The following is a 10521-nucleotide window of genomic DNA, read 5'->3' on the forward strand; positions in this document are numbered from 1 at the left end:
TGTGTCTCTGTGTGTGTCTCTGTGTTTGTGTGTCTGTGTGATGTGAGGTCTGTGAGGTGCTGATCATGGTGCATTAACCATCATTTTCATTCTTATCTCCTGATTCCTGGACTTGAATCGTGAGTGGTTTCTGGCTAAACTCAAACCTGTTTCCTCCTCTCTCACCACCCCTCCCGCCAGGGCTGGTTGGAAGAGCCCACCCCAGCCCCCTGAGCTCAAGCCCTGGGGGACTCCTACTGGGCAGCTCTCTGGACCCCAGGGAGATGCTCCACAGACCCAGAACGCCCTAGAGGAAGTGGGGAAGGAAGAAAGTCAGGTGCATCACCTCCTGGGACCGGGACCCAAGCCCATCCAGGGTGCAGGTGCCTCCAAAGGAAAGGCCTAGGGGAAGGTCTTGGGGGGCCGTGGTGCAGCCCACTTCCCTGTGTGACCTCAGCCCTTGCCGCCACTCTGCCTCTGGTGGGAGGTCCTTGAACAAAGCACCCAGGGCCCCAGGGGCAAGGCCAGGCTGACAGCTGTGGTGAGAGGCAGTTGATCCCTGATCTGACCACAGCAGGGCGGTTGGCAGATGTGCCTCTGTACGCAGGGGTAACGGCCATGGACCCTGGAAGGGGCTGGTCTGGGGGCAGGGATCGGAGGATGAGGACGGGGCCACATGGGCTGGGTGCACTGGGACAGCTGCTGCCAGTGAGAGGGACCAGGGCACCACTCTCCAGGGAGGCCACGCTGCAAGTCAGGCCACAGGGCCTCTGACCCTGAGGGCCGATGAGGCCTGGGACAGGCCAGGGGGGCCGTGAGGCCCCTGGTGAGCCAGGCGCGGACCCCAGGCAGCGCTGGCCCCTGCTGCTGCTGGGTCTGGCTGTGATAACCCATGGCCTGCTGCACCCAATGGCTGCACTGCAGAGCCGGGCCCTGGACCCTGGAGCCCCTGGAGGAAGCAGCCGGTCCAGCCTGAGGAGCCAGTGGGGCAGGTAAGGGGCGAGAAATTCCAGGGGATGTTGGAGGGGCAGCAGAGACAGGAAAGGGTGACCAAGGAGAGACAAGCCAGAGAGGTGAGGAGGAAGGTTAACCCCTGGAGGGGAGCCAGAGAGACACTTGGCTTTTAATTTTTTTTGAGATGGAGTTTTGATCTTGTTGCCCAGGCTGGAGTGCAATGACGCGATCTGCAATGGCTCACTGCAACCTCCACCTCCCCAGTTGAAGTGATTCTCCTCCCTCAGCCTCCTGAGTAGCTGGGATTATAGGCATGCACCTCCACGCCCCGCTACTTTTGTATTTTTAGTAGACACGGCGTTTCTCCACGTTGGCCAGGCTGGTCTCAAACTCCCAACCTTAGGTGATCCACCCGCCTTGGCCTCCCAAAGTGCTGGGATTACAGTCATAAGCCACCATGCCCAGCCTGACACTGGCTTTAACTAAAGGGTTGATATTTTGTCCATGATGGATTTCTTTGAATTAATTTTTATTGCTTAATGTCATATTAAAAGATTATTTGTCTTGATTCCTGAGATTTCTGTGTTCCCCCTTCCCCTCTTATATTTGGCACCAAGGCCAATGTCTCCCTCACCTCCCCCTAGTCCTTGGGGTAGGGCAAGAATGGAGGCAGGGGCAGGATGTCCACAGGGGGTGGTGGCCGCTGTCCCTGAAGAGTGCCCAGACGTACTCCCCACCTCCTCCTTTCCCCCTCCTCTTTTCTCCCTGGCCTATGTCGCCTGTGCACTCCCACCCTCACTGGGCAGGGCCACTCCCTGGAGCTCCAGCTGATGTGTGGGGGGCCTTTCCTGGAGTCCCTGGGTCACTAGAACTCAGCCAGCATCTCCTTCTGGGACCAGCCCCTAGGAGACCCAAGCTTCACCAGGGTGCAGGTGCCTCCAAAGGAAAAGCCCAGGGGAGGGTCTGGGGAGGCCACATCTCTCCGTGTGACCTCAGCCCTTGCCACCTCTTCATGTGGTGGGAGGTCCCCAGACAAAGCACCGAGCATCTGGGTTCATTTATGACCTTCTGGGACACAACAGCCTGTTCATCACTGGCGCATGTTATACCCCACAGGCGATAATTATTTTAGAGGCAGAACCTCCCTCTCCGTGGCCCAATAGGCAGGTCCTGCTGTGATCTCCATTGTGCAGATGGGGATACGGGCCAGAGAGGCAAGGCGACCCGCTCAAGTCACTCTGCCCATGGGCACAGATTCTAAGGCCCAAGTTGGACAGCCTCCAGCTCTCCCCGTCCCATCCTCTAAGCTGATGGAGTTGACATGTGCAACTCTGGAGCCTGAGTTTCTCTTTTTTTCCTCCCTTGCGACAGAGTTTCACTCTTGTTACCCAGGCTGGGGTGCATTGGCGTGATTTTGGCTCACTGCAACCTCTGACTCCTGGGTTCAAGCGATGCTCCTGCCTGAGCCTCCCGAGTGGCTGGGATTATAGGCACCCACCACCACACCAGGCTAATTTTTCATACTTTTTTATTAGAGATGGGATTTCACCATGTTGGCCAGGCTGGTCTCAAACTCATGACCTCAGGCGATCCACCCCCTTGGCCTCCCAAAGTTCTAGGACTACAGGCATGAGCCACCATGCCTGACCTGAGTTTCCCCTTCTGCAAACTGAGGGGTCCTGATCGATGAGGGCCTTCAGCCTCTCACCCGCCCAGAGGATGCTGGGGTGGCCTTGATGAGAGCACCAGCAGTGGGAGCTGACCTGACCCACGCCAGGAGCCCAGCCATAGAGGCAGGGTCAGCACCTGTGGGTGGCAGGCCGGGACCAGGTCTCAGTGTCCTGCAGGGACTTCTGGGCAGGGAGTTCCCATCAGGGTCAGGCTCTTGCTGGGACTGAGGTCCCAGAGGATAGAGGATCTAGGCTCAACCCAATTCAAGTGCACAAGGATCGGGGACTGGGCGAGGCAACAGCCACCTGCAGGGTGATGCCTGCAGAACAGGGACTGGGTTGGGGAAGGCCGGAGGGGTCCCCTCAAGGGACGGTGACAGGTGGAGGGAGAAACAGATAATAAAAATGGTGTTATGTCGGGGGGATATTAATATAAGTTTTTATATTATAATCTTTTTCTTTTTTTTTTTTTTTTTTTAGAGACGGAGTTTCGCTCTTCTTACCCAGGCTGGGGTGCAATGGCGCGTTCTCGGCCCACCGCAACCTCCGCCTCCTGGGTTCAGGCAATTCTCCTGCCTCAGCCTCCTGAGTAGCTGGGATTACAGGCACGCACCACCATGCCCAGCTAATTTTTTGTATTTTTAGTAGAGACAGGGTTTCACCATGTTGACCAGGATGGTCTCGATCTCTTGACCTCGTGATCCACCCGCCTCGGCCTCCCAAAGTACTGGGATTACAGGCGTGAGCCACCGCGCCCGGCCCTATATTATAATCTTTAGAAATCTTTTTTTTTTTTTGAGACCGAGTTTCGCTCTTGTTGCCCAGGCTGGAGTGCGGTGGTGTGATCTTGGCTCACCGCAATCTCCGCCCTCCTGGGTTCAAGCGATTTTCCTGCCTCAGCCTCTCAGGTAGCTGGGATTACAGGCATGTGCAGCCACACCCAGCTAATTTTGTATGTTTAGTGGAGACGGGGTTTCTTCACATTGGTCAGGCTGGTCTCGAACTCCTGTCTTCAGGTGATCTGCCCTCCTCGGCATCCCAAAGTGCTGGGATTGTAGGCGTGAGCCACCGCACCTGCCAATTTTTAGGTATCTTAGAGAAATACTAAGGGTGGGGTGCAGTGACTCACGCCTGTAATAATTTTATACTACAACTTTGGGAGACTGAGGCAGGATTGTTCAAGCCCAGGAGTTTGAGATCAGCCTGAGCAACATAGCAAGACCCCATTTCTAAAAAATATATACAAATTAGTTAATCGTGGTGGCACTTGCCTGTAGACTCAGCTACTTAGGAGGCTGAGGTGAGATGCTTGCCTAAGCCTGGGAGGTTGAGGTTGCAGTAAGCTGAGATCCCACCACTGCACTCCAGCCTGGGTGACAGGGGAAAACCCTGTCTCAAAAAAAAAAAAAAAAAAAAAAGACATTATTGTCAAATTCTGATAAATATCTCTTCTATTCATAGCTTATTAAAAGATATTTTCATTTTTTTTTTTTTTTTTTGAGACGGAGTTTCGCTCTTGTTACCCAGGCTGGAGTGCAATGGCGCAATCTCGGCTCACCGCAACCTCCACCTCCTGGGTTCAGGCAATTCTCCTGCCTCAGCCTCCTGAGTAGCTGGGATTACAGGCACGCACCACCATGCCCAGCTAATTTTTTGTAGTTTTAGTAGAGACGGGGTTTCACCTTGTTGACCAGGATGGTCTCGATCTCTTGACCTCGTGATCCACCCGTCTCGGCCTCCCAAAGTGCTGGGATTACAGGCGTGAGCCACCGCGCCCGGCCTATTTTCATTGTTTTTAAGAAATAGATTGTGTGCCACTTTTTGTATTTAGTTTTAAATTTATTTTATTTTTTTTGGGGGGGGGGGCGATCTCTCCATGTTGCCCAGGCTGGCCTCCAACTCCTGGGCTCAGGCAATATCCCTGCCTCAGCGTCCCAACTAGCTGGGACTACAAGCATGCTCTACCACACCTGGATAATTTTTGTAGAGATGGGGTTTCACCATGTTGCCCAGGCTGGTCTTGAGAACCCCTGGGCTCAAGTCATCTACCCACCTTGGCCTCCCAAAGTGCTGGGATTTCCAGGGGTGTGCCTGGCCTGTGCTACTTTTAATAGGTCTTAATAGTTTTGTTTTTTTGAGACGGAGTCTTGCTCTTGTTGCCCAGGCTGGAGTGCGGCTCATTGCAACCTCTGCCCCCTGGGTTCAAATGATTCTCCTGCCTCAGCTGGGATTACAGGTGCCCCCCACTACCCCCAGCTAATTTTTGTATTTTTAGTAGAGACAGGGGTTTCACCATGTTAGCCAGGTTGGTCTCGAGCTCCTGACCTCAGGTGATCCGACTACCTTGTCCTCCCAAAGTGCTGGGATTACAGGTGTCAGCCACCTCGCCCGGCCAATAGGTTTTAATTGTTAATTATCTTTAAATTAATTTCAAAAATCTTCTACAACATGGATGAAACCTGAAGACATTATGCTAGGTGAAATAAACCAGACACAAAAGGACAAATGCCATTTGGTTCCACTTTTATGAAGTACCTAGAACAGGCAAATTCACACCAAGAGTAGATCTGAAGGTAGCAGGGTGAGGGGGAGGGAAGAATGAGGGCTGTAGCTTAATGGGTGTAGAGTTTCTGTTTGGGAAGATGAAAGCGCTCTGGAGATGGATGGTGGTGATGTTGGCACAACAGTGTGAATGTACTTAGTGCCACAGAGCTGAACGTTTAAAAATAAAGTGGAAATATTTGTGCTATGTAAGTTTTACCACAACTATAAAAAAGGAAATGGGGCTCTATGTAGCAGTAGCAGGAGAGAGAGGGAGAGATCAATATTCTCTTTTTTGTTTTTTGAGACGGAGTCTTGCTCTATCGCTCAGGCCGGAGTGCAGTGGCGCAATCTCGGCTCATGCAGCCTCTGCCTCCCGGGTTCAAGCGATTCTCCTGCCTCAGCCTCCCAAGTAGTTGGGATTACAGGCGCCTGCCACCACACATGGCTAAGTTTTGTTATTTTTAGAGACGGGGTTTTGCCGTTTGGGCCAGGCTGATTTTGAACTCTTGACCTCGTGATCTACTCATGTCGGCCTCCGAAAGTGCTGGGATTACAGGCATGAGTCACTGTCTCCAACTATTGTTTCTTAATTATGTTGAGCCTTTTTGTTTGTTTGTTTTTGTTTTTGAGATGAAGTCTCGCTCTTGTCCTCCAGGCTGGAGTGCAATAGCTCCATCTTGGCTCACTGCAATCTCCGCCTCCTGGGTTCAAACCAAAGTGATGGAATTTCAGGCATGAGCCACCACAGCCAATATTGAGCCTTCTTTTAGCTTTAAAAGGAATGTCGGCCGGGCGCGGTGGCTCACGCCTGTAATCCCAGCACTTTGGGAGGCCGAGGCGGGTGGATCACTAGGTCAAGAGATCGAGACCATCCTGGTCAACATGGTGGAACTCCGTCTCTACTAAAAATACAAAAAACATTAGCTGGGCATGGTGGCGTGTGCCTGTAATCCCAGCTGCTCAGGAGGCTGAGGCAGGAGAATTGCCTGAACCCAGGAGGCGGAGGTTGCGGTGAGCTGAGACCGCACCATTGCACTCCAGCCTGGGTAACAAGAACGAAACTCCGTCTCAAATTAAAAAAAAGAAAAAAAAGGAATGTCACCGGGCACTATAGCTCACACCTCTAATCTCAGCGCTCTGGGAGGCGGATGGGGGTGGATCAACTAAGGTCAGGAGTTCGAGACCAGCCTGGCCAACATGGTAAAACCCCATCTGTACCCAAAATACAAAATTAAGGGCTGGGCACGGTGGCTCATGCCTACAATCCCAGCACTTTGAGAGTCCGAGGCAGGTGAATCACGAGGCCAGGGGATCGAGACCATCCTGGCTAATGTGGTGAAACCCCGTCTTGACTAAAAATACAAAAATTAGCTAGGCGTGGTGGCACGTGCTTGTAGTCCCAGCTACTCGGGAGGCTGAGACAGGAGAATCACATGAACCCATAGTCAGAGGTTGTAGTGAGCCAAGATTGCGCCACTGCACTCCAGCCTGGGTGACAGAGCAAGACTCTGTCTCAAAAAAAAAAAAAAAAACAAAAAGTTAGGGCTGGGCGTGGTGGCTCAGGCCTGTAATCAAACCTTTGGGAGGCTGAGGTGGGCAGATCACAAGGTCAGGCAATATGGTGAAACCTGTCTCCACTAAAAAATACAAAAATTAGCTGCATGTGATGGCACATGAGTGTAGTCCTAGCTACTTGGGAGGCTGAGGCGGGAGAATCGCTGGAACCAAGGGGGCGGAGGTTGCAGTGAGCTGAGATCGAGCCACTGCACTCCAGCCTGGGTGACAGAGCAAGACTCCATCTCAAAAGAAAAAAAAAAAAAAAAAAAAATTAGCCAGGTGTGGTGGCTCACGGCGGTAATCCCAGCTATACAGCTACTCCAGAGGCTGAGACAGAAGAATCGCCTAGAGCCCGGAAGGCGGAGGTTGCAGTGAACCAAGATCATGCCAGCCTGGGTGACAGGCTAAGTCTGTCTCCAAGAAAAGGAATGTCTAGATGTAGTATCTAAGAATGCAGTACGCGGAAGCCATTTCAGTGTTGGAGGCGAGGTGACGGAGTCCAGTGACTCCAGGTTCCTGGCTGAGGGATTGAGAGCGCCGAGGGTCACGGTGATAAGATGAAGACGGAAAATGAGCTGGGCTGGGGAAGGTGATCCTTTCCTCTGGAGGTGAACAGTTTGAGACTCCTGTTGGGTAGCCCGCTGGGCACGGTCAGCAGGCAATTGAGGTGGGGCTGGGAGGGTCTGGAGCTGGGATAGGCTCCAGCCGTACCACGTGGGCAGTAGTAGGGGTCCACAGAGTGTGAAGATGGCCAAGAAAGAGGTTTGGGTGGGGGTCTGGGGAGTCAGTAGCCAGGCATAGGCCACGGGGAAACGGATGCCAGGGGAAGAGGAAAGGGGAGTCTTTTCCCCCAGAGGGTCACTGGAAAGAGGGGCCAGCCCCGTGTCACATCCAGCAGAGACACAGGTACAGCAGAAGAACCTTGGACATGACCATGAGGAGGGCCTTGTTGGCCAAGACGTGGAAGAGATGAGTCTGAGAGCCTGGGGGACCACACCGTGTCCCCAGCACACGAAGCATGCCTGGCAGACAGGATGGATTTATGGACGGACGGACAGATGGATGGATGGATGGATGGATGGATGATAGATGGATGCAAAGACAGAGGAATAGATGGACAGATGCATAGATGGACAGACGGATGGATGGACAGACAGAATGAATGATCTGAGAGATCGGAAAGGCTTCATGAACAAAGTGAGACTGAGCTGCATCTCCAGGGGACTCTCCTCCTGAGTCAGGAATGACCCAGTGTCCTGGTCCAGAGAGGAAGTCAGCCTGGCTTGACTGGTGACACTTGTGGTGAATTTCAAAGTCCCTTAAAATGAGGCCAAGTGAGGTTGGGCAGTTCCAAGCCAGCTCGGGACTCCTCAGCCACACCGCACAGCTGTCTGAGGGGACGTGTCACTCAGGGATTTGCTGGAAGCTACTGGGCCCAGTGTTGCCATCAGCACCAACGGCTTCAGAGAAGGGAACACACACTAGGGTGACCCCAAGGCTGTGGGCAGCATCTGCCTCAGACAGGGGACAGGCACAGATACACCACTGGGAGGCTGGCCACCCCCTGCCCTGTGCCCAGGTCACAGCCTGCACACGGCAGCCCTGTGCCCCTCACACCCAGCAGGTTCCTGCTCCAGCCTGGCTCCTGGGCTGGCCCCAGATGTTGGCCTTGGGATGTTCAATCCAAGCAGAATTCACTGAGGCATGTGTTTGGCAGCGGGACCCAGCTCAGCGTTTTAGGTAAGTGGCTCCCACAACCTTCCCCAGCCTGTCCCACCCTCTCCTGTCTCTGGAAAATCTGTGTTCTCTCTTTGGGGCTTCTTCCCCTCTGCCCTCCCAGCCTTAAACACTGAACCCTTCCTTTCTCCATGGGGTCTGGGGAAGTAGGCTAGTCTGGGGGTAACTGATGGGAAGGGCCCCACAGTGGGAGCAGACACCTTCAGGTTTCCAACAGCGGGATGCAGCCGGGTCGCGGGGCCTGGGCTGGGATTAGGCAGAGTCAGGCTCCTCCCCATTTCCAGGCCAGATGTCTGAGTGAGGGACAGAGGCCGGTTCTAATGAGGGCGCTGCAGTGGCCTTAGAGACAGTCCCCGGGACCCCAGGGTCTAGGCTGAGGGCTGGATGCCCATCCAGCCTGTGAAGGCCACAGAGGGGCCTGGGGACACAGAGGTCACCCCAAAGGGAGACCAATGAAGGGCACAGAGAGGGCTCTGGGTCTAGGCTGCAGCTCTCTGGCCTGTGCTGGGTCATGAGGACACGGGGACACAGAGGGATGGATGAGACTGGGTGAGGTGCCAGAGCCCAGCCCTCCCAGGATGGTCACTGGAAAGGAGAGGCTCTCAGGGCAGAGATGTGTCCGTCTCTGGAGCCCCATCACCCCGGGGACCCAGAGTCTCTGTTCACGGGTCGGCCTCCCACCTTCATTTGAGGAAGGGCACCTTAGAGCCAGGAGGGAACTAGGGGGAGTAAATGGGGTACAGAGAACTCCATGGCCGCCAGGTGAAGTCCAGGGGCATCAGAAGCTGCTGGGGTGGGCATGGGGGCTGCAGTGCCCCAAAGTCTGGGGGAGCAGCCCCAAGAACGTAGCCAACGTGAAGGGTCCTGTGGTCGGGCTGGTGGGGACAGGGAGACGGCAGAGTCCCAGAGCGTGTGTGTGTGGAGCCCATGCTTCACCAGCAGAGCTGAGTGGGCCAGGCTGGGGCACAGCCTGGTGTCCCAGGGGATGGGAAGCTCCAGGCCATGCCATGCTTGGGCCTCCCCACACCCTGACAAATGGTTTGTGTGCTGTGGGACGGACCCCTAGATTCCAAACTCAGACTCCAGAAACCAGGAAGGAGGGAGCAGCCTGCCTTGAAACTGAGGGGAAACCGAGGCTGCAGAGGAAGGGCTGGGCCAGGGCACCAGGGAAAGGTGACTTGGGAAGGGCTCCTGGGAAGGTAGAAGGCTGTCTGCTCTCCAGAGGGCTCCAGTGGAAAGGAGGGGGATGAGGAAGGAAGGAGAGGCCCAGGGTGGACCCGACGGCCCCACCACGAACCCTCCCAGAGACTTTAGACGAAGAGACGCGCTCCACGACGCCCCACACTCCCTCTGCCATCTCTCACCCTGCTCTGTCCACACAGGTCAGCCCACGGCCAGCCCCTCGGTCACTCTGTTCCCGCCCTCCTCTGAGGAGCTCCAAGCCAACAAGGCCACACTGGTGTGTCTCATGAATGACTTCTATCCAGGAATCTTGACGGTGACCTGGAAGGCAGATGGCACCCCCATCACCCAGGGAGTGGAGACCACCACGCCCTCCAAACAGAGCAACAATAGGTACGCGGCCGGCAGCTACCTGAGCCTCACGCCGCAGCAGTGGAAGTCCCGCAGCAGCTACAGCTGCCAGGTCACGCACGAGGGGAAAACCGTGGAGAAGACAGTGGCCACTGCAGGATGTCCTTAGGCCCCCAACCCTCACCCCACCCACAGGGGGGTGGAGCTGCAGGTTCCCAGGGGAGGGGTCTCTCCCTGCATCCCAAGCCATCCACGCTTCCTGTACCCAGTAAACCCTCAGTAAATATTCTCTTTGTCAACCAGAAAGCCTGCTCTCTCTGCATTTCTTATCTCTCATAGAATTTGATGCTTCTCCTGGCTTCTCAGTGTGGCGCTGGGGGCATCCTGGCACCAGTGGGAAAGTAGCCTGGGGGAGAGGATCACAGCCTCCAAGGGGTGTCTCCTGGGGAAACAGGCCAGGATAGGAGTCTGCTCACTCAACACCAGTCCCTCCATTCTCTCCCTCCTCCCTTCCTCTTTGCAGCTCAACCCCTGACTCGCTGCCTGC

The 10521-nt window shown here is 54.8% G+C and overlaps 1 protein-coding gene across 2 annotated transcripts; it reads left to right on the forward strand.

Moving 5' to 3' along the window:
* The first annotated feature begins 534 nt into the window (after positions 1 to 534).
* Positions 535 to 10280, forward strand: LOC116535552 (immunoglobulin lambda-like polypeptide 1). Of its 2 annotated transcripts, none has more exons than XM_032256682.1 (3): positions 535 to 971; positions 8326 to 8444; positions 9824 to 10280. In XM_032256682.1, exons 1-3 carry the CDS (start codon positions 766 to 768, stop codon positions 10141 to 10143), a joined length of 645 nt encoding a protein of 214 aa, XP_032112573.1. In that variant the 5' UTR covers positions 535 to 765; the 3' UTR covers positions 10144 to 10280. The 2 variants fall into 2 exon arrangements, with proteins under 2 accessions (XP_032112573.1, XP_032112574.1); XM_032256683.1 differs by having other exon boundaries at positions 8329 to 8444.
* The last annotated feature ends 241 nt before the right edge of the window (positions 10281 to 10521 follow it).

Source organism: Sapajus apella, unplaced genomic scaffold, assembly GCF_009761245.1.
Source record: "Sapajus apella isolate SASKATOON/1434 unplaced genomic scaffold, GSC_monkey_1.0 scaffold95, whole genome shotgun sequence".
NCBI classification, from domain to species: domain Eukaryota; kingdom Metazoa; phylum Chordata; class Mammalia; order Primates; family Cebidae; genus Sapajus; species Sapajus apella.

Coding starts and splice junctions, on each gene's coding strand:
- LOC116535552 (XM_032256682.1), top strand. CDS start 766: ATGAGGCCTGGGACAGGCCAGGGGGGCCGTGAGGCCCCTGGTGAGCCA. Junction 972..8,325: donor CTGAGGAGCCAGTGGGGCAG/GTAAGGGGCGAG, acceptor CCTCACACCCAG/CAGGTTCCTGCTCCAGCCTG. Junction 8,445..9,823: donor GACCCAGCTCAGCGTTTTAG/GTAAGTGGCTCC, acceptor CTGTCCACACAG/GTCAGCCCACGGCCAGCCCC.